General features: G+C 36.2%; 1 protein-coding gene across 7 annotated transcripts in view; it reads right to left on the reverse strand.

Annotated features, from left to right (window-relative positions):
- Positions 1–23,694, reverse strand: part of DNAI7 (dynein axonemal intermediate chain 7) — a 65,052-nt gene that overhangs the window by 16,816 nt on the left and 24,542 nt on the right. For 5 of the 7 annotated variants that reach the window (XM_059185783.1, XM_059185782.1, XM_059185779.1 and 2 more), the window contains 3 exons: positions 23,288–23,434; positions 20,548–20,651; positions 18,899–19,208 (listed from right to left, as the gene is read on the reverse strand). In XM_059185783.1, the coding sequence (XP_059041766.1) occupies positions 18,899–19,208; positions 20,548–20,651; positions 23,288–23,434 (561 nt within the window). The remainder of the gene's footprint in view (positions 1–18,898; positions 19,209–20,547; positions 20,652–23,287; positions 23,435–23,694) is intronic. The other 2 variants (XM_059185781.1, XM_059185784.1) reach the window with 2 other exon arrangements.

Here is a 23,694-nt window from a genome sequence, read left to right on the forward strand (position 1 = left end):
AGGTTTTTCCAAGGAACTCTCCCCTTGATAGCCACAGTACCACAGCATGCAACAATAGGGATTTATCAGCCTCGAATTTATCACATGACAGGATAATCTTGTATTGAATACACTGACTTCACCTAAGTCAGAATTTTTACTATTTTATGTTACTGTTTAGCTCAACTGACATTTTTCTGAAGCTAGACCACTTAATGCCGGAAGCAATGTGTCAGTTTACATGGTAGTGCAAGCTCCTTAATCTTGCTAACTGCTCCCTAATGTCTTGCTGTCCTGGCAGCTGCACCAGGAGAACACACTCCTGCAAAAGCCTTCAGCTCCAAACTGCATATAATCCTTCCTGGTTTCATACATTATGAAGTTCCTTGTGTCAGTTGGCTATGAAGCTGAAAAAAACCCTTTTTTCTTCATATGATCATGTTTGTCCTGTTTCATCATAACTGTTTTTACAAAACTGGTTATTTTCATTAGATTTTTTTCCTTCTCCAAATAAACTTTAACACTGTTCTGTCAAGTCTCAAAAATTGCCAACTGGAATTTTTACTTGAATTGTGCTAAATTTAAACATGTATAATAAATCTATAAAAACAATATGTGCTAAAAACTGCCTGGAAACATTGACAGAATATGAAACAGAAGGGAGCTGAACTATAACTTTTCAGTGAGACCTGGGCTCAGTAGATACAGGAATTGGCTTATAATATGGGAAGAACTTCACAGTACCCTAGCAAAGTATTTTTCATTATAAGTTAATGTACAGATGTTGTAAAATGGAAAATTTTTAATATATATAGAATTTGAATTTGATATAAAACAACCTGGATCATGAATAAGATCAGTGGAACCAAAACAGAGTTTCCAGAAATAGATCTCATGGTCCACTTGGGAGTTTAGCATTTGGCATTTTAGACCAGCAAGAAAAACCTACGTTCATGTGATAAGTGTTTTGAGACAGTTGGTTAAGATTTGAAATAAACTTAGATTCTTCCTACTTTAAACTAAAATTCCAGACGGATAAAAGATTTCAATGTAAAAACAGAGCTAAGCCAATCAAAAGCCACAAAACTCATGCAAGTAGTTGATGAGAAAGTATATGTTGACATCAACAATTACCAGTGCAGTTGGTGATCTTGATATTGCAGAGCTGCAAAACATCAGCACTCAATACAAAATTGGTCTAGAATCCTATTGTCCATCAAAAGAACATCTATATAAAGGAAGTTCATTGACCTGAAGTCCATTTTTTTTTTCATCAAAAGGTGATTTACATTTAGAGCTTCAGAACAAATTGTTGGAATTGGCTCTTCATAAGGAATTAAAATGAATTTTGAAACAGTGTCATTTGCTTTATTTTGTCTAAAAGCTAAGAATGAATATCCTGAGTCTGCTGAAGTCTCATTTATTCCTGTGGCTTTAATACCACCAGCAGGCCAGTGGTTTCCAGATCAATGCTAGTGATGCTCTTCGGGACGCCCACCCTCAGTACTGCTCAAGTCTAGAAATGTAGGGCATAATGTGCATGGAGACATGGGGCTGGGCCTGACTGCTCAGAGCTCCAGGCTCACATAACTTACCCGACATTTCCATTTGTGTGTCCCCAAAGTACCAGGCCCAAAATAAAAGTTTTGTTTCACTGTCACTCTCAACCAGGTCAGCCCGTTTCTATGCATCTCAGTAAACTGTACCACCATCTGCTTAGTTTCCCAAAATAAAAACTCCACAAGATTGTTCATTTTACCTGCAAAACATGTCCCTAAAATATCCACTTTTCCATTTCTCTTACTACAACCTTTGACCAAGCACCACTGCTTCTAATGCCTCCCCACTGCTATTTAACCAGATGCTGGGGGCTTCTATTCTAGCCCCGCACAATCCATTCTCTACGTAGTAGCCAGAATAACCTTGCAAAGCTATAAATCACATCATGCCACTCTCCCTCTTACAAACCCTTAATGGCTTCCCACTGCATTTACAATAAAACCTTAACTTCTTACTCTGGCCTGCAAAGCCCTGCTTCTTCTGGCTTCTGCTTTCCTCTCTGATGTCATCATATACCACTTGCCTTCTTCCACCATATGTCAGGCTACTGGCCATCTTACCTAGCACTTATTTCTGTCTCATGATCTTTGTAGTAATTGTACTCTCGGACTAGAATATTTTTACCGTATTACATAGCTGATTCCTCCTAGTCATTCTCAGCTTAAATAATAATTCATCATACAAGCCCTCCCCAACCACCCAATCCAGTTACCACCAGTCACTCCCATAATCCTGTTTAATTCTGTACATGACATTTATTACTACCTGTTTTCCAGTTTTTCTTATTTATTGTTGGTTTCCTATGACTTGTATATAAATCATGAGAGCAAGAATCTCATCTGTCCTTTCATCACTGTCCTTTGAGGGAAGAACAGTATCTGCATACACAGGTAGACATTCAAAAAATATTTGTTGAGGGGCGCCTAGGTGGCTCAGTGGGTTAAGCCTCTGCCTTCGGCTCGGGTCATGATCTCAAGGTCCTGGGATCGAGCCCCACATCGGGCTCTCTGCTCGGCAGGGGGCCTGCTTCCCCCCCCCCCTCTCTCTGCCTGCCTCTCTGCCTACTTGTGATTTCTCTCTGTCAAATAAATAAATAATATCTTTTTAAAAAAATTTGTTGAGTAAAGAAATAAGCACAAGTTCCAGGGTATGACCATGGAAATGGGTCACTGAAGCAGATCTGTGGAAAGCTGAAGGTCTTTGAATGTTAATGCTATATTTTTACATGGGTCATTCTCATGGATTTTTAATTTATCCATAATGATGCCAAGGAGTACCTGAATCTCTAAGGATATTTCACATCTTTACACTTTTTTCCATAACCAGAAAAATTTCCTTTCCTTCTCATCTAAACTTCTCCATGCCTATCAAAAGATTTACTTCAAATATTACTTCATCAGAGACTTCTTTTCACTGTTTTTCTTTTGGATTAAATGTGATCTCTTAACTCCATCCATAATCTCTCTCGTTGCACATATCAGAATGTATGGTAACTGTTACTATTCTCCACAAGATTTTTAGTTCATTTATTGTTCTCCATAAGATTTTTAGTTCATTCATTTAGTACACTCATTCATTTTAGTTCATTGAAAATAAAGATCATGTTGAGTTTCTTATAGAAGGTACTTAGTAATGTTTTATATATATCCACTCATATTTATGTTAAATATTGTATATTTTTAGAGTATCTTAGAGACAAAGACTATTTTTAACTTGAACTTTGAAAAGTTCAAAGGCCCATATATCATGCATACCCCTTAGATCACTACAAGATTTCTGAAGGTGATTATTGTCTTTTTAAAAAAATTCTCATAAATGTGTGATATTTAAATTAGGCCTTTCTAAAAAGTTTCTAAGATATATAAATTGGGAAGATGATTACCCAATACCTATAATTTTATTGTGTTATTATTAAATTTAAATTAACTAAAATATGGTACTAAGAGCCCTCTAGTGGTGAAGTTCTTAATAGACCTAGGGAAAAAATAATTGGCTCATCTAAGAGAATTAATTTTTTAACAAGGTGCTAAATGCTTTTTTTGTGTGATCATATCACATACCACATGCATCTCAGGTATTTGGGTAATTCCTTCATTTTTTTAAAAAGATTTTATTTATTTGTCAGAGAGAGATAGAGCATGCAAGCACAAGCAACGGGAGAGACAGGCAGAGGGAGAAGCAGGCTCCCTGCTGAGCAAGGAGTCCGACATGGCACTCGATCCCAGGACCTGGAATCACAACCTGAGCCGAAGGCAGACACCTAAACAGCTGAGCCACCCGGGTGTCCCTAATTGCTGCATTATTATACCAACAATTTGTCTTGCAACCAGCCTCCAAATTCATATAAATCTATATTAAAATATGCCAAACTAAAATTTTAAAGGTAAGCAGTTTACCCTAAATGAAAAAATAAAGTTGTAAAAATAAAGAAATCTCTTCCTCTAAATTCAAAATATTCTAAGTTTTCCTACTGATGTTACAGGTAGTCCCTAATTCATACATACACTTAAACACATGTACACAGATACATAAAAGTTAAATTTCATGAATTTACGTACCAATTAAAAAAATTAAGAATACACTTGCCAAACACAAGTGTTGAGAATGACATTTAGGGTTATGAGAGTCCCTATACTGCTGTGATTATAAGGAATACAAACCTAACTGTCCTTCATATATTTTGCTTCAAATTCATTCTAAGTTCCAAAAGGACTACAAGGAGCACTTCCTGAGGCGTGGTGGTGGAAGTGGAGCCTCCCTATCACCACTTGTATTATGTCAGAGCACTAGGGATCAGAACTGCTGAGGACAGGGTCCCAGAGAATCTCTCCTGACAAGCTTGAAGATTGCCTAAACATAGCTAAGTGGTTCCCACCCACTTAACTGTAATTTTAAGGGTCTTAAGCATTTCTAATACAGAATAACTTAAATGTGGATAGTAGTTGATTCCTTGATACGGGTGGCTGTTTTTTTATGTAGGTTGTTCACAACAAATCAGACTTAAGTCAGGGCCTACTTTTAATCACTTAACCATACATTCATTCACTTATTTCATCATTCATTCAATAAACGTCCACTGAACCCCAACCATGTACCAGGCCTTGTGCTTATGGTAAATACGAACTCTGTCAAGACTATGCATGTCCTCAAGATCATAATTATTGTTTAAGGTTAAGAATTCTAATAATTAAGCAGAATAAGAATGGAGTAGAGACATCTAATTTAGCCTGAAGGAGAAAACTTTATGAGGTAAAATTTAAGGTAAGTCTTTAAAGACAAAGAGAGGGTCGCCTGGGTGGCTCAGTGGGTTAAGCCCCTGCCTTCGGCTAAGGTCATGATCTTGGGGTCCTGGGATGGAGCCCCGCATCAGGCTCTCTGCTCAGCAGGGAGCCTGGTCCCCCCACCCACCCACTCCGCCGCCCCGCCTACCCGCCTGCCTCTGCCTACTTGTGATCTCTGTCAAATAAATAAACAAAATCTTAAAAAAAAAAAAGACAAAGAGAAATTAGGTGCAGTGGACGAGCATAATGGGTGTAAGAGAATTTCCCAATGACAAAATAGCAAACGGGGTTATCACAGAGTCCTACGAATTTCTCTCTTTAGAATCAAAAAAGGATATACATTGTTTCATTTTCTATTAGAAAAGTAATGTGTGAAAAAAAAATGTATGTGGGTTCAGTACTTGCTTATTGTAAATTCAAACAATACAGAAGTGTAAAAATTTTTAAATCACTGACAATATACAATCATCTCACTTTTCTCACACTCCCCACTCCTGACCACCAAAACAGCCACTGTTTGGTGACTAGGCTTCCAGACTTTACTCTATGCATTAACAAGTAACAGAAATCCCCTCACAAAATAGAATCCTATGGCTAATGTGGTTTTGTAACATGAATAAGTATCTTAACAATACATTTTCAGTATCTTTCTATATAAAAGTATATAGGTTCCCATTCGAGATGATGATGTAGGAGGATCTTGAAACTACCTCCTCCCACAGACACATTAAAACTACAGCTACAAATGGAACAGTTTCCTCTGGGGCTGGGGGGAGCCCAAAACAAGCTGAATGACTCCCACACATTGGGTGGATGAAAAAAACCCTACATCAAAGTGGGTAGGAAAGGCTGAGACACAACCTTGCCCTGAATCTCACCTCCCCGCAGTGACCCGCAATTGGGAAGGAATACATAAACATCATCTTCTCTCTGAGGACTGAAGTATTTGAACCCCATATCTAGCACCCTAACTCTTAAAACCTGCAATTGAGAGACCAGCTCCTAAAATACCTAGCTCTGACAGCAGATGGGGCTTGTGTCCACAAAACCCACAAGGCCATAGCAAGCTGAGAAAGAGCTAAAAGTTTCCAGTCCAAGACTTACCTGCCTCAGGGCCTAGTGCAGAAGCAGCTGACTGAAAATCACCTTGACTTTCTGTGAAAGAGGCTTATTAGCTTATCTTAAAGTATAGGCCTGAGGGCCAGGCATCTAATTTAACACACATCTAGGGACCTACTGAATCACTCTTCAAAAACAGAAACCAGTGGGCACTATCTCAGCATTCTCCCTCCGTCTAGCTCCAGATGCCAGTATCTCCCAGAAAGGAGCTTGTAACCTTTTTCTGTGTGTGGTTTTTGCAGCTGCCACCCAAGGGGACACCTTTAGATTGCCTGGCTTTGGTGACCAATAGGGCTCACACACGAGTCCCATAAGGCTGTAACAAATAGAGAAAGAGTTCTTAACTGGCCACCTTCCCCAGGGCACAGCAGAGAGGAAACAGATCCAGGAGCTTAGTCTTTTTGTGAAAGAGGCCTACTAAGCTTATCTAAACAGCCGTAGCCTGATGGGCAGGCTTCTAGTTAAAAACAGGTCCAAGGGCCCACTGTAATCCTGTCCAGAGACTGCAATGGGTGGACTCTCTGCTTGCTCTAGAGCACCAGTATCCAGCAGAGCTGAGTTAGTACACATGCTTGGTGCCCTGAGTTTTGCATCTAATTCGCTGGGTTTTGTGGCTGCTGCCCAGGGGACACCTCTTGATTGCTTGGGGATGGTGGCCAATGGGCTTGTGTTCATGAGTTCATCAAAAAACAGTTGAAAAGAAAGAAAGTCTTAACTGGCTATCACCCCAGGGCTTAGCTCAGAGAGGGAGCAGTCAAAAATATCCTTCTTCCAGTACTCCCCCAAAAGATGTATATTTGCATACTGCTGCCTGAAGGCCTGGCTTCCAGTTAGCCTGAAACTAGGTGCTGATTGAGATCCTCATCTTCGGGAAACTGATGGATCTTGGTGCATTCTCAGCTACTGAGAGCCATTAAAAATAAAGGAGCCTGCTTTGTACAATCGCAAAAGATTAAAAGACAATGAAGAGCTAGGGCAGGGTTGAAAGATATATTTTATCTGCTACATGAAGCTACTCCAAGACTGGGAGAGGTGGCTGTTTAATGCACAGAAGCCAACACAGAGCGTCAAGTAAAATGAAGAAACAAAGGAATATATTCTAAAGGAAAAAACAAGATAAAACCTCAGAGAAGACCTTACTGAACTGGAGATAAGTGGCTTATCTGATAAAGGTTCAAAACAAAGGTCATAAAGATGCTCACCAGCATCAGAAGAAAAAGGGATGAACAAAGTGAGATTTTCAACAAAGAACATACAAGAGTGTGGAATAGAAATCACAGAGCTAAAGAATACAATAAATTAACTGAAAAATACAATTAATAGACTCAAAGACAGGGCAGTAGAATTCACCCAATCAGAGTAGAGAAAGAGAGAGTGAGAAAGTGTGGAGATAGCTTTAGAGACTCACAGACATTATACAGACCAACACTCACATTATAGGGGCCCCAGAAGGAGAAAAGAGAAGGGGGTAGAAAACTTATTAGAAGAAATAATGACTGGAAACTTCCCTACCCTGGGGAAGAAAACGGACATCCAGATTCAGAAAGCCCAGAAAGTTCCAAAAAAGATGAACGCAAAGAGATCCACACCAAGACACATTGTAAGTGTCAAAAGTAAAAGACAAGGAAAGAATCCAAAAAGCAGCAAACGAAAAACATTTCATGACATACAAGGTAGCCCCCATAAAACAGTGAGCAAATTTTTTTCAGCAGAAAGTTTGCAGTCCAGACGGGAATGCCACAATTTATTAGGCTAAAAGAAACAAACAAAAAAACAAAAAGCCCTGACAATGAAGAATACCTGGCAAAGTTATCATTCAGAACTGGAGGAGAGATAAAGAGCTTTCCAGACAAGCAAAAGGTAAGAGTTCATCACCACTAGAACAGCCTTATACATAAGAAATGTTAAAGTGACCTCTTCAAATTGAAACAAAAGGGTACTAATTAGTAACAGGAAAACACATGAAAGTATAAGTCTCACTGGTAAAGGTAAATATATAGTAAAATTCAGAATAATTAATGGCGTAAAGATGGTGAGTCAACTTCTCATAAAGCTACTAAAAAGGTCAAAATAAAAAAGCAGTAAAAATAACTATAACTACAATAATTTCCTAAGGAATACACAAGTAAAAAGATGTAAATGGTGACATCAAACCCATCAAACATGGTAGGAGTAAAAATAGAGTTTCAGGGGCGCCTAGGTGGCTCAGTGGGTTAAAGCCTCTGCCTTCGGCTCAGGTCACGATCCCAGGATCCTGGAATCGAGCCCCACATCGAGCTCTCTGCTCTGTGGGGAGCCTGCTTCCTTCTCTCTCTCTCTGCCTGCCTCTCTGCCTGCTTGTGATCTCTGTCTGTCAAATAAATAAATAAAACCTTAAAAAAAAATAGAGTTTCAGAATGTGTTCAAACTTAAATTATCAACTTAAAATAGATTGTTATAAATATGTTCTTACATAAGCCTCACAGTATCCACAAAGCACACAACTTATTAGAGACACACAAAAGATAGAAAAGAATCAAAGCATACCACAAATCAAGGAATCAATCAAAAGGAAGAGAGCAAGAAAAGAAGAAAGAACAGAGGAATTACAAAATAATTAAAAAACAATGAACAGAATGTCAGTAAGTAAATACCTATTAATAATTACTTCAAATGTGAACCAGCTAAACTCTCCAGTCAAAAGACATAGAATGACTAAATCATAAAAAAGGAAGACTTGGGCACCTGGGTGGCTCAGTTGGTTAGGCAACTGCCTTCGGCTCAAGTCATGATCCCAGAGTCCTGGATCGAGTCCCGCATCGGGCTCCCTGCTCCACGGGGAGTCTGTTTCTCCCTCCGACTTTCTCCTCTCTCATGCTCTCTCTCACTGTCTCTCTGTCAAATAAATAAATAAAATCTTTAAAAAAAAAAAAAAAAAAAAAAGGAAGACCTATCTATTGGCTGCCTAAAAGAGATTCACTTCACATGTAAAGACACACACACTATGTGAAGGGATGGAAAGAAATACTCATGCAAAGGGAAACCAAAAGAAAGATAAGGTAGCTGCAATTTTATCAAAGATGTTAAGATAAAGACTAATAAGAGACAAAGGTCATTACATAATGATAAAGGGGCCAATCTAACAAGAATACATGACATAAATACTTATGTCCCCAACAAAGGAGCACCTAAATACAGAAAGCAATTATTAACAGATCTAAGGGAGAAATAGAGAGCAATACAATAATAGTAGGGGACTTTAATACCCCACTTTCATCAATTATTAGATCACTCAGACAGAAACCAATAAGGAAACATTGCCCTTAAATAATATGTTGGATCAGGCGGATTTAACAGACATTTATAGGCCATTCCAACCAAACGCAACAGAATACACATTCTTCTCAAGAGCATATGGAACATTCTATTCTCCAAGGATGATATATTAGGCCAGAAAATAAGTCTTAATAAATATAAGAAAACTGATTTTATATCAAGCATCTTCTCCAACCACAATATGAAACTAGAAATCAATTATAAGAAGAAAACCAGAAAATTCACTAATATGTGGTGCTTAAACAACATGCTACCAAATAACCAATGGGTCAAAGAAGAAATCATAGAGAAATTTTAAAAAACACCTTGAGGGGTGCCTGGGTGGCTCAGTGGGTTAAGCCGCTGCCTTCGGCTCAGGTCATGATCTCGGGGTCCCGGGATCGAGTCCCGCATCGGGCTCTCTGCTCAGCGGGGAGCCTGCTTCCTCCTCTTTCTCTCTCTCTCTCTCTGCCTGCCTCTCGGCCTACTTGTGATCTCTGTCTGTCAAATAAATAAATAAAATATTTAAAAAAAAAAAAAACACCTTGAGACGAATAAATATAGAAACACAACATACCAAAACCTATGGGATATAACAAGAAGAGTTATAAAACAAAAGTTCATAGCAATAAATGCCTATATCGAGAAACAAGAAAGATTCCAAATAAACAACCTAACTTTATACCTCCAAGAACTAGAAAAGGAACAAACGAAGCCTAAAATTAGAAGTAAATAATGAAGAGTAGGATAGAAATAAATGAAGAAGAGACTAAGAAAACATTAGAAAAGATCAATGAAATAGTTTTTTTTTTTATTTTTAGATTTTATTTGGCTGTATTTACTTATGTATTTTTTTTTTATCATTATTATGTTATGTTAGTCACCATACAGTACTTCACTGGTTTTTGATGTAGTGTTCCATGATTCATTATTTGCATATAACACCCAGTACTCACAGCAAATATGATTCTCAATGGGGAAAAGAAGATCAGGAACACGACAAGGATGTCCACTCTCCCATTACTGTTCAACATAGTACCAGAAGTCCTAGCACCAGCAATCAGAGAACAAAATAAATAAAAGGTATTCAAATTGGCAAAGAAGAAGTCGAACTCTCTCTCTTCCCAGATGACATGATACTTTCCGTGAAAAACCCAAAAGACTCCACCACCAAATTACTAGAACTAATACAGCAATTCAGTAATGTGGCAGGATACAAAATCAATGCACAGAAATCAGTTGCTTTTCTATACACTAACAATGTCAGTGTAGAAAGAGAAATCAGGGAATCGACTCCATTTACAATAGCACCAAATACCATAAGATACCTAGGATTAAACCTAATCAAAGAGGTAAAACATTTATAGTCTAGAAACAACAGAACACTTATGAAAGAAATTGAAGAAGACACAAAAAGATGGAAAAGCACTCTATGCTCATGGATTAGAAGAATAAACATTGTTAACATGTCTATGCTGCCCAGGGCAATCTATACTTTTCAATGCTATACCGATCAAAATACCAATGGCATTTTTCAAAGAGCTATTTTTTAAAGAAGATAAACAAAATTAACAAAACTTTGGCTGGGTTCACCAAGAAACAAATAAATAAAATCAGAAATGAGAGAGGAGACATTACAACTGATACCATAAAAATACAAAGGATAAGAGACTACTCTGAACAATTACACACTAACAAAATATACAACCCAGAAGAAATGGATGTTCCTAGAAACATACAACCTGCCAAGACTGAATCTTAAAGAAACAGAAAATATGAACAAATCAATTTATAGCAAGGAATTGAATAAGTAATCAAAAATCTAGCAAACAAAAATCCAGGACCAGATGGCTTCATTGATGAATTCTACCAAACATTTAAAAGAATAATTAATACTAATCCTTCTCAATTGTCTTTCCAACAATGCAATAAAATGGAATATTTCCAAACTCATTTTATAAGATCACTATTATCCTGATACCAAAGCCAAACAAGAACACCACAAGAAAATTACAGATCAATATTCCTGATAAACATAGCTGCAAAATCCTCAACAAAATATTAGCAAAGGGAATTCAGCAATACATTAAAAGGGTCATACACTATGATTAAGTAGGATATTACAGAGATACAAGAATGGTTCACATCCATAAGTCAGTCAATGTGATGAAGGATAAGAATCATATGATTATCTCAGTAGATGCTGAAAAATCATTTGACAAAATTCAACAGCCATTTTGAAAAGAACTTTCAACAAAGTAGGTATATAGGGAATGTACCTTAACATAATGAAGGCCATATATGACAAGTTCACAACCATCATACCCAACACTGAAAAGCTTTTCGTATAAGACCAAGAACAAGACAAGGATGCCCACTCTTACCACTTTTATTCAACATAATATTGGAAGCCCTAGCCAGGGAAATTAGTCAAGCAAAAGAACAAGTAAAAATACCACTATTTGCAGATGACATGATATTATACATAAAAAACACTAAGGACTACACCAAAAACCTGTTAGAACTTGTCAACAAATTCAGTAAAGTTGCAGGATACAAACTCAACATACAAATATCAGTAATGTTTCTATACACTAAAAACAAACTATCAGAGAAATCAAGAAAATAATCCAATTACAATTATATCAAAAAGAATAAAATACCAGGAATAAATTTAACAAGGAAGCAAAAGACCCATATATTGAAAACTATAAAACACTGATAAAAAATTAAAAATACAAATAAATGAAAAGATGTTCTATGTTCATGGAGAGAAAGAATTAATATTGTTAACAAGTCCATTCTAGCCAAAGCGATCTGCAGATTCAGTGTGATGGCTATCAAAGTTCCAATGACATTTTTTTATAGAAATAGAACAAATGATCCTAAAATTTGTATAGAATCACAAAAGACCCTGCTTAGCCAAGGCAATACTGAGAAAGAAAAACAAAGCTGAGGCATCACACATTCTGATCTGAAATTATATTACAAACCTATAGCAATTAAAACAGTATTACATTGGCATAAAACAAACACATGTATCAACAGAACAGGATAGAGCCCAGAAATAAAACCATGCATGCCTGGTCAATTAATTTACAAAAAGTACCTGGGAATATGCTATGAAAGAAGACCAGTTTCTTCAGGAAATGGTGCTAGGAAAACTGGATGGACATATGCAAAAGAATGAAACTGGGACACTTTACATCATACACAAAAATTATCTCAAAATGAATTAAAGACTTGAACATAAGATCTAAAACCATAAAACTCCTAGAAGAAAACATAGGTGGTAAACTCCTTAACATTAGTCTTGGTGACCAAAAAACAAAGGCAACAAAAGCAAATATGAATAAGTGGAATTATATAAAACTAAAAAGCTCCTGTAGAACAGACGAAACAATCAACAACATGAAAAGGCAACTTACCAAATGAAAGAAAATATTTGCAAATCATATATTTGATAAGGGGTTAATATTCAAAATATATAGAATCTACATAACTCAATAGTAAAAAACAATGCAATATAAAAATAAGTAGACATTTTTCTGAAGAAGACATTTAAGTACATGAAAGAGGCCAATGGGTACATGGAAAAGGTACTCAAGATCACCAGTCATCATGGCTGTGCAAATCAAAACCACAATGAGATATCACCTCTTACCTGTTAGGATAACTATTTTCAAAAAGATAATAACAAGGATTGGCAAGGAAACGGAGAAAAAGGAACCCTTGTGCACTGTTGGTGGGAATGTAAATTGGTGCAGTCACTATGAAGAACAGTCTGGAGCTTCCTCAAAATAATTAAAAAATAGAACTACCATATGATCCACTCTTGGGTATTTATCCAAAGTAAATAAAAACACTAACTTGGAAAGATGTATGCACCGCCATGTTCACTACAGCATTATCTATCATAGTCAAGACACAATGTAAATGTCCACTGATAGATGAATGGATGAAGAAAGCATGGTATAGGGGCGCCTGGGTGGCTCAGTGGGTTGGGCCTCTGCCTTGGCTTGTGATCCTGGCGTCCTGGGATCGAGCCCCGCATTGGGCTCTCTGCTCGGCAGGAAGCCTGTTTCCCGTCACCCCCCCACCCCCGCGCCTGCCTCTCTGCCTACTTGTGATCTGTCAAATAAATAAATAAAATCTTAAAAAAAAAAAAAAAAGAAAACATGGTATATATACATAATGGAACATTATTAAGCCATAAAAAAGGAAATCTTGCCATTTGTGACAACATGGATGGACCCTGAAGGCATTATGTAAAATAAGTCAGAGAAAGACAAATATTGGATGATCTCACTTATACGTGGAAGCTAAACAAAACAAAACAAACTCAAACGCAGAGATTTACCAGAGATCAGGAGGTGAGTAAAATGGATGAAGATGGCTAAAAGGTAAAAAAAAAGGCTAGGTATAAAATGCATCCTGGGGATATAATGTACAGCATGATAACAGTAATTCATATCATATTGTATATTTGAAAGTTCCTAAGAGATATCTTAAAAGTTCTCATCACAAGAAAATATTTGTAACTATGTGTGATGATGGATATTAACTAGACTTATTGTGGTAATTATTTCATAGTAAAGATATCAAATGATATGTTGTACACCTGAAAATAGGTATGTCAATTTTATCTCAATAAAAATTTAGAATTTAGGGACGTCTGGGTGGCTCAGTTGGTTAAGCAGCTGCCTTCGCTCAGGTCATGATCCCAGCGTCCTGGGATCGAGTCCCACATCAGGCTCCTTGCTCGGCAGGGAGCCTGTTTCTCCCTCTGCCTCTGCCTGCCATTCTGTCTGCCTGTGCTTGCTCTCTCTCTCTCTCTGATAAATAATAAATAAAAATCTTTAAAAATTTAGAATTTAAAAGAAGTACATAAAAACTATATCATTATTTTGAATGGCTACTAATATTTGACTGTTGACTATTTGATAATTACTCTGTGAACTATATTTGCTACTATAAAAATCTCAATAAACACTGTAACACATTTTTATTTACTTGTGATATTATTTCATAATAAATTACTAAGATTAAAATCACTATTGGGTACATTTACATGGTACCAAACTGCCCTTCAGAAAGATTTGTACAAATTTACATATCTAACAACAGTATGTGAAAATGCCTTCTACCCCTCATGCTCAACCTGAGAAGACAGGGTATATAATGCTGCTTCTAATTTGATCATTTACTTGATTCGGTATCTTTTCATTCCTTCATTGGCTAGTTGCATTTCTCCTCTCATCTGCTTTTTCAAGTCCTCTAATTTTACATTAGGAAATTATCTTACCAATTTGTAAAAGCTCTTTTATATTAAAATATTAACCTCTTGTTTTATATGTTTAAGTAGTTTCTCATTTCATTATCTTTCAACTCTCTTCATAGAGAGTTTTATTTGGCTATACAAATGTTTGAATCTAGTGAATCTCCTTTTACGGTCTTGATTTTGATGCACTGATAAGATCTTATAAAGACAATAAAATAATTTTCCTATGTTCTCCTCATATATTTCTATCATTTTGAGTTTTGATTAACTTGTTTTTATATTTAAAACTTCAATGTTATTTTTTTAATCTATAGCGTGAAATACAAATAAAAACTAATTTCAGGGGCGCCTGGGTGGCTCAGTGGGTTAAGCCGCTGCCTTCAGCTCGTGTCATGATCTCAGAGTCCTGGGATCGAGTCCTGCATCAGGCTCTCTGCTCAGCAGGGAGCCTGCTTCCCTCTCTCTCTCTCTGCCTGCCTCTCTGTCTACTTGTGATTTCTCTCTGTCAAATAAATACATAAAATCTTAAAAAAAAAAAAAAACAAAAAACCCAAACTAATTTCAAATCTCAAGCCAATTATTATATTAAACCCATCTTTCCCTTCTCAATCTCTGGAACTTCTTTGATACAGATTTTCAGTCTCTTATTCCTTTCCACCCTTTCTTTTATGCCTCCCCCCCAATTCCAAATTATCTTCATCCTCCCCTTTTGAGCGGCTGATTCTCTTTATATATCCAGTGATTTTTGTCTTCTGTAGGCTACCTACACTTACAAAAGGTGGCTTACACTGTTCAGAATTCGTAGCAAGAGTGACCACTGTTCAAATCTGCTCTCTCTCCCTCCCTACCCAGCATAGCACAGCAAGTGCCTGGGGGATTCTTCACACCAAGCGGTTACTGCTCCCCAGGCTTGATGCAGCCCCACCAATCCTCCCTCAGCACAGCAGATGGCTTTTCCCTCCTGCCTCACACACTTAACTATTACTGCGGGATTCTTCTGCTTCTGTGGAACTCATACATGCTTTAGCATCATTCATATAAACTTTCTCAGAATGCTGTGGGCGTTTTGGAAGGATGACAGATCACATGCGCATAAGCATCTATACACACACGCCTGTGCCTGTTCGGTGTGATAAGAGTTTGGGTTCTTGGGGGCGCCTGGGTGGCTCAGTGGGTTAAAGCCTCTGCCTTCAGCTCAGGTCATGATCTCAGGGTCCTGGGATCGAGCCCCGCATCGGGCTCTCTGCTCAGCAGGGAGCCTGCTTCCTCCCCTCCTCTCTCTACCTGCCTCTCTGCCTACTTGTGATCTCTGTCAAATAAATAAATAAAATCTTTAAAAAAAAAAAAAAAGAGTTTGGGTTCCTGAAAACAGGCGCTAAGTGAATTAATGTTACTCATTTGGGGGCCATTTTCTCATTTGAAATCGCCTGATTAATAGAGTTCCCTCCAGCTAGGTTTCCCTGTCTACCCTCCACACAATTGTAGGTCAAACTTCCCAGGCTGTGGAGAAGTTTCATAAAATAAAGTAACTTCTGCCATATCACTCATTGCTGGCTCATCTTTATTCTGGGTTTCCTAGATTACCTACTTGAGGACACCTTCAATATTCCATGAAACATGCATTTTACCAGTGGGTAGAAAACTTTTCCTGGGCATACCTTTGTGGCATTATCAACATTAGCCATTGGTATACCTTTAGTTATCGCTATAAGTTAAAACTGTTCAATAAAGCATTAAATAAAAATAGAAAAACCAAATGCACACACATTGGTAAGAGCTATTTGAACTGAGGTAAGCTTAATTTGGTAGCTTTGACCTCCCTAGTTGAGAGGAAAGGAAACAACTTAACTGTACCAAAGGACAGACCTTGAGGAAAATCTATAATTGTACTATTTGGTATTACAGTGAATTTATATGCTTATATTTTAATATAAAATTATTTCCAATGTTAACAGAATTATAATAAATCATCACTGCCTAAGGCCTTTTTAACAGACATACGTGCATAAGAAAGAATTGTGTTAGCCATGTAAATTCACGTAATCTTATCAAATTATGTTTTCTAATCATTATTTCACAATTTTCAAGTAATGTGAAATTCTTGAATAAAATGTTGATGGGTGTTCAATTAAATATTAATTGTAATCAAGGAACTTGAGGGGGAGAAATTATCCAATATTTTGAATCAGATCAAGGTCAAACATTTTTAGACACCTTTTTCATACAATAATTTTGTTACCTTGTTTTTAATTTGTTCTGTTTTCATGAATGTTCAACCATAAATCCTGTCAAATTTTAAGTTAATGGGTTTTCATTTTGTTTTTTACTGCATATTCAATTATTGTGAAGTTCAGGGCCCAATTACTCATTCTTTACCCTCCTCCCTTAGAAATCAGTATGCCCCTTCCACGCACATCTTATTAGCTAAAGCAAGTCCGAGTCCTGCCTGACTTAAGGGGGATGAGGAGAGTAATCATCCAATATGTTCAGAAAAGGCAGGAGAACTATAAATATTGTTAACTCTATCTAGTGAAGCTAGAGAGGTAAATTTTTTTTTAAATTTTAAAAGCTATTGGATTGCTCAAAGAATGTTCTTTTTAAGTACGAATTTTTGAACAGCAAATTATTTCCCACCTCTCTAAAATATCAGCTGTATACAGGTTTCTGGGTTCTCCTCTATTCCTTTTCATTTTTACATGGTCATAATCATATTCTAAATACTATTCTTTGTATTGATCATTGTGTCATATCTATTTTCTATATTAATAAAGAATCTCTATAATTTTTTATTCTGGTGTGATATTTAAAATGGAATTTTTCAACCACACATATTCTAAGAATTTTTAGTAATTCCTATTCTATATTCAAATTTACATTCAATCTAATTCTTAACCCTTCCCTGTGTTTAAAGAAAATAAACCAATAAAACAACACATATCATGTCTTAGGCACTTGTAGGAAAACCTATTTCTGGTCCTTCCTAAAATGCAGATTTTAAAAAAAAATTAATTTATATATTTGCTTATTTTCTCATGTGTTTAATAAATATTGATTAGGCATCTACTCTTTGCCAGGGATTGTTCTGTGTGTGTGTGTGTGTGTGTGTGTGTGTGTGTATGTTTAAATTTTTCTGTACTTTTATTCCTTTCAATGCCCTGGGTATAAAATTCTAGTGTTTTTTATAATAATTTTTAATTTTTTATTAACATATAATGTATTACTAGCCCCAGGGGTTCAGGTCTGTGAATCACCAGGTTTATACACTTCACAGCACTCACCATAGCACATACCTTCCCCAATGTCCATAACCCAACCACTCTCCTCCTAACCCCTCCCCCAAAATGCAGATTGTTTATGGCCAAACAAAAAGGCTTCTTAATTCTGAAAAATTCTAAAGAGACAATTCTAAGATAGTAACTAAGTAGCTTGGAAATTCTAGAAATAGGAAAGAACAGAAAACGACTAAAGAAATATGATTATTAAATTACCCAAATATGTTATCTCTAAAGATGTCAACTTTTTCAGAGTAGTACAATACTTTAAGAAAATCACTTTTACTTCATAAAATTCTTACAAAACCTAAGAAAGTAAGATAATCCTTTAGTTTGTGAAAGTATTTACCTCAAGTTTCCATATAATTGCAAGTTCCCTTAAGTGTATTTGAAATACAATATATAAAAATTAAATTTGCTTCTAAGTTGTCCCTAAAATATAACTGAGCAACTCCTGTGCTGAACTTTAGGATGCTGAAGCAACAGGCTCAACTATGAATAGCGACTATTAATAGAAGGCAAGAAGAAAATATACACATTCAAAATTGAGCTACTGACAAGAAAGTGGCTTTCAGACGACTTCTAGTTGTTTAGGAAAAAAAATCTTTTTTTTTTTTTTTTAAAGATTTTATTTATTTATTTGACAGACAGAGATCACAAGTAGGCAGAGAGGCTGGCAGAGAGAGATGGGGTAAGCAGGCTCCCTGCTGAGCAGAGAGCGGGATACAGGGCTTGATCCCAGGACCCTGGGATCATGACCTGAGCCGAAAGCAGAGATTTTAACCCACTGAGCCACCCAGGCACCCGTTTAGGAAAAAATCTTAAGAATGCTCCAAGGGGGGGGCGCCTGGTGGCTCAGTGGGTTAAGCCTCTGCCTTCAGCTCAGGTCATGATCTCAGGGTCCTGGGATCAAGCCCAGCATAGGGCTCTCTGCTCAGCGGGGAGTGTGCTTCCCCTTCTCTCTCTGCCTGCCTCTGTGCCTATTTGTGAACATTCTCTCTGTCAAATAAATAAATAAAATCTTTAAAAAAAAAAAAAAAAGAATGCTCCAAGGGAATCTAGTAACACCTATTACATGAAGAAAATATGTATGTTTCAAAAATGTGTCCTACCGTTTGTACTTCACTACCACTTTGTTCTTCAAATTTTGTTTGTTCTTCATCAACAGAGTTAGACTCATTTTCTTGTTGTTTACCCTCTTCTTGGAGCTCTTTGTCGACTGCTGTTTCTTCATACTTAACTTCATCCTTGACCAAGTGATTGACTGTGGCAGTATATTCTCGTAATGATGTTGGAACAGGGCGCAGTGGTGTGACATGGTCATAGTGAGTATGTAGGAGGCGGAGAGCAATGTCACTTGTTGCCAAAATCCTTGGAATTTCAAATCCAATTTGTGTTTCAGAGAATCTGACACTTTTGTACCTGTAAATAATTTTAACAAAAAGGATGAGACCCTAAGAAACTAAGTCTGTTGAGAATTTATACCTCAGCGGTATTTCTCTCCACTTGAATTTTGCCAAAATTTGGAGTTCCGATGCATACTTGCTTGCTTTGCAGCATTTGGACCCAGTTGCTAATGTTATCCTTCCCAAAACACTCTCTTGGGATCTATGACCCCATACTCTTGTCTTCCATCTCTGGCAGGTCCTTCTCTGTTTCCTTTGTATGGCCTTCTGCCTAACCATCCCTTAAATGTTATCATTACTCTGCTCTCTATCCAGGCCCTCTTTCTTCTTCCTTCTACACAGTCTTCTTGGATATTATTATTTTGATGGCGTGAATCATAACTCACATTATCAGGAGTTTTCAACATGAGTTCTGTTTCCTGGGGTGGGTTAGGGGGAGAAGAGGCATCCTTGAATAGGTTTTAAGAGGTCCAAAAATGCCCTTACCTATGATGAGTATATGTAATAAAGTTCACAAGAGTCCAGGATTCCCCAAAGTTAAGAACTAGTGATCTATATGATGTCTCCTCAAAATATATCTCCAATTCGATTTTTTTCAATGCTTTCAGACAGTTGTATTCCATATTTCATAAGTACTTCAAATTCAACAGGTCCAACATTGAACTCATTGTCTCTGCAAATATCTCTATCACTCTCAAATAAAACAAAACTGTTTCAGCCTCTATTATTCACTATCTGAGTAAAAAGACACCAACTAATTCTCTTCTTAAATCTGGGTAGCTAATACAGGGCTATTCATTTTTTTCCTTTTAAAAGTATACAGATTGTTTTTACTCTTCTATATGTAACACATTTTACAATGAAAAAGGTTATATTTTTATATTGTCTCATTAGATTTAAATGACAGGGTATTTCATAGCAAATATAATTTGGAAAATATTTTGTTCCTTCCTGTTAGTAAATATCAAAATTAAACCCCAATTCTTTCCATTGTCATATGACCAGTATTTTCAGAGCTGGGACCAGAACACCTAGGCCTCCTTTTACTTTGGTAATTTTTTCCTAAAACTCACTGCCATACTATAACTCAATTAATTTTGACATATTAAAGATTAAACAGAAGAAGGGATCATGATTTGTCACTATCACTATCACTTCTCAGAAAGATGTGATTAGCTGAAAATAACTTGCCTAAGGTAAACAAATAGCAGGTTTGAGATTCAAACCTCAGCTGGCTGACCTCCTAACATAGGTTTTTTCCAAGTGTACCATGCTAGTATGCAACAGGCAAGTCCCTGGTCATCATGAGGCGATTCCCAATGTCTTCTGACCTATAGTAGCACCCATGGGAATACCTTGGATTCTTCTTGAGGTTTGCCCACACATATAGAGTAACATTTTCATCTTGAATGACTTTTTCCATATTTCCACTGTCCAGATCTGCTAATGTACTAGCCTGCTGTAAGAGAAAAAAGAAAACATTATAAAAGATGAGAGTCCTCATAAACTATGCAACTTAGATGAGTTATTTCATCACTTAGGTGTTAGATTTGTTACTTAGAAGAGTAATTTAGGTAAAAGTATCAAAATAACAAAAAAATTGTTTTTAAAAAATTCTCTATTCTCTAAATGATACAAATGTATTTTCTTAATTAAATGTGCTTCACCTTTCCCCTTAGTTTCTCTTACTGTGTCTAAGGATTAAAGTTGCTCCTATATTCCCAGGATTACTATTATATTACCCTTTTCGATTTTAACATTATCATGACTTTATACACATGCCTCTTTATTTGTACATTAAAATGTAGATCATGCTACTGCAGAAGTTAGTCTATTTCTGAGTATTATCAAGTTTATTAAACAAACTATCCAGTTTATGAAATTCAAATGAGTCAAGTTTTACTAGTCCCATACTTGATATCCAAGATGAAACACACAATTTAAGGAAGTTCTTAAGTACGTTTTCATAAGGACTAATACAGCTTGATGCATATTAACTCTCTTAAATGGCTTAACAAAGTCAATATTGTATGTATTTAGTTGTCACAATATAAAAACTTTGGGGTACTGGAGATTGAATTTATTGCCAAGTTTTAAAAAGTAATTGATCCTGCATGCTTCCCCCCATGCCGTGACATTAACTTTTTAAGTGTTCATGATAGTCTTATAGAACTATTCCACATTGTGAATTTATCTAATTCTTCATGGTATTGCTTAGCTTGCTCTTCTGTCCCCTTTATTTTTTCTAACTTCTTTGAAAGTTAGGTCTAGGTAGGTTTAATTATTTTTGGCAAGAAGGCATTGTAGGTTATGCTGTACTCTTCACGATGCGTCCTGTCAGGAGGCATATGATATCCCACTGTTAACAATGTGGACTTGATCACTTGGTTAACATGGTAAGTATCTCCCAGTTGTGAAGTACACTTTTCCCCAATCTGTATGTAATCTGTGGTCTAATATTTTGGCACCATGAGAATCATGCACTCCTCAACTACTTTTCACCTAATTATTTAAGTGAAAATGCCCCTAAAAAAAAAATGCCCCTTACCATTTATTACATTGAGGATTAAAAAAATGGTGATTTTCTAACTGACAATTCCTTCACCATTTATCAGATGGCATTCTTCTATAAACTGTTCTTCCCCTCCATCCCACTTTCTCACCTGCTTTTCTGGAGTATCCTTTTAGACTCACAGATTTTTATTTAGTCAATGGTCTATAATCAATTGTAATTATTCTTTTTGATATTCAAACAATTTCAAACTTGACCAGAGGGAGCCCCTTTAAGTTAGTTCTGTCCCTTTGGATACAATTCCATTAGTCTCTGAGCATTTATTTGCTTTCGAGCACAAGATAACTCATTCTCATCTTTCACTTACCCTGCTCCAGTTCTGGAATCAGCTGTTCACCCCAATTAGACCTGGTTCCATTTTACAGATTAAAAAGAAATCTGGTTCATAGTAGTATTTCCATTTCAAATTAAACATTACAATATTTGGGGCCCTGGGTGGCTCAGTGGGTTAAGCCTCTGCCTTTCGGCTCAGGTCATGATCTCAGGGTCCTGGGATGGAGCCCCACATCAGGCTCTCTGCTCAGCAGGAAGCCTGCTTCCCCCTCTCTCTCTGTCTGCCTCTCTGCCTACTTGGGATCTCTGTCTGTCAAATAAATAAATAAAATCTTAAAAAAAAATTACAGTACTTTTTCTAATCTCTTAGTTTACATATTTTATCTTTTTTCTCTTAAAATAATCTTGATTATTAAAAATTATAATACATTTCTTTGCTTTTCTTATAATAAAACTGTTCCAAAATTACATTATAAATATTACTACTAATAATAAATTTAGTAAAGTTTAAGCCAATTTTGCAATTCTTTTCATAATTAGAACATATTCTACCAAGGCTATACAGAGACCAACATAAACCAAAAGATAAAAAGACACACACAAAAAATGTGTGACTTTAGGTTGTTTTCTGATTTAAAGAGCACACAATAAAACAAAAATAGCCATAGAAGACATTCATGGGATAGGATATTAGCCAAAATTTAAATAGGGACTGGACATTAGATTATGGAATTATTAATTGTCAAGGTATAATGATGATTTTAGTTATACGAATATTATCACTAATGATAAGATATTTGGGAAAAATAGACTACCAATAATTATGATATTAGTCAATTTATCTTGAGTAGTGAATATTTAGCATATAAAGTTTTGTGAATTTATTTTCATAGTGATCCTACTAAACCTTAGCAAGTATAAGAAAAAAAAGTCGGTTAAGCATCTGCCTTTGGCTCAGGTCATGATCTCAGGGTCCTGGGATTGAGCCCCACACTGGCATTTCTGCTCAGCGAGGAGTCTGCTTCCCCATCTCACTCTCCCTCTGTGCGTGCTCTCTCTCTCTCTCAAATAAATAAATAAAATATTAAAGAAAAACAGGACTTCAACTATACTGATTTTTTTAACTGACTTTTCCATAGCCTTTTAATTAAAAAGATGCTAGATTTTTTTAATCATATAGTATAAAATTTTAACTCTTAAAAAGTTAATTGTAATTTATAAGCAAAATGAGAAAAAAAAATCACACTTACTCTGAGAAGTATTTCTGTGGCTATGTTAAACTTAAGATGAAGGAGCTCCTGGAGTTCTAGAATTGATCCTTGGTACTGTTTTATATTTTTATCTTCCAAATCATATGGTGGCGTTTCCAGTAAAATTAATTTCAATTTATCAATTAACTATAAATAATAACAAAGTAAAAACTTACTATAAAAATAATCTTCTGACAAATGGTCAAAGAAAAAGTAAAAAGGGAATGTTCTATCGCTTTTGAATTGAGGCATACATCATATATCATCAGTAAAACATATAAAAATCTTTTCTTATATTCATTGTGTTATTTAAGATCATGGAAAAATAAAATATTTTCTCCAGAAACTCCATTATAAGAATTCCCAACTACACGTAACAGAGCTTTCATTAGCAAGTTAATAGAGCA

This window comes from Mustela lutreola, chromosome 8 (genome assembly GCF_030435805.1).
Source record: "Mustela lutreola isolate mMusLut2 chromosome 8, mMusLut2.pri, whole genome shotgun sequence".
Classification (NCBI taxonomy): Eukaryota; Metazoa; Chordata; class Mammalia; order Carnivora; family Mustelidae; genus Mustela; species Mustela lutreola.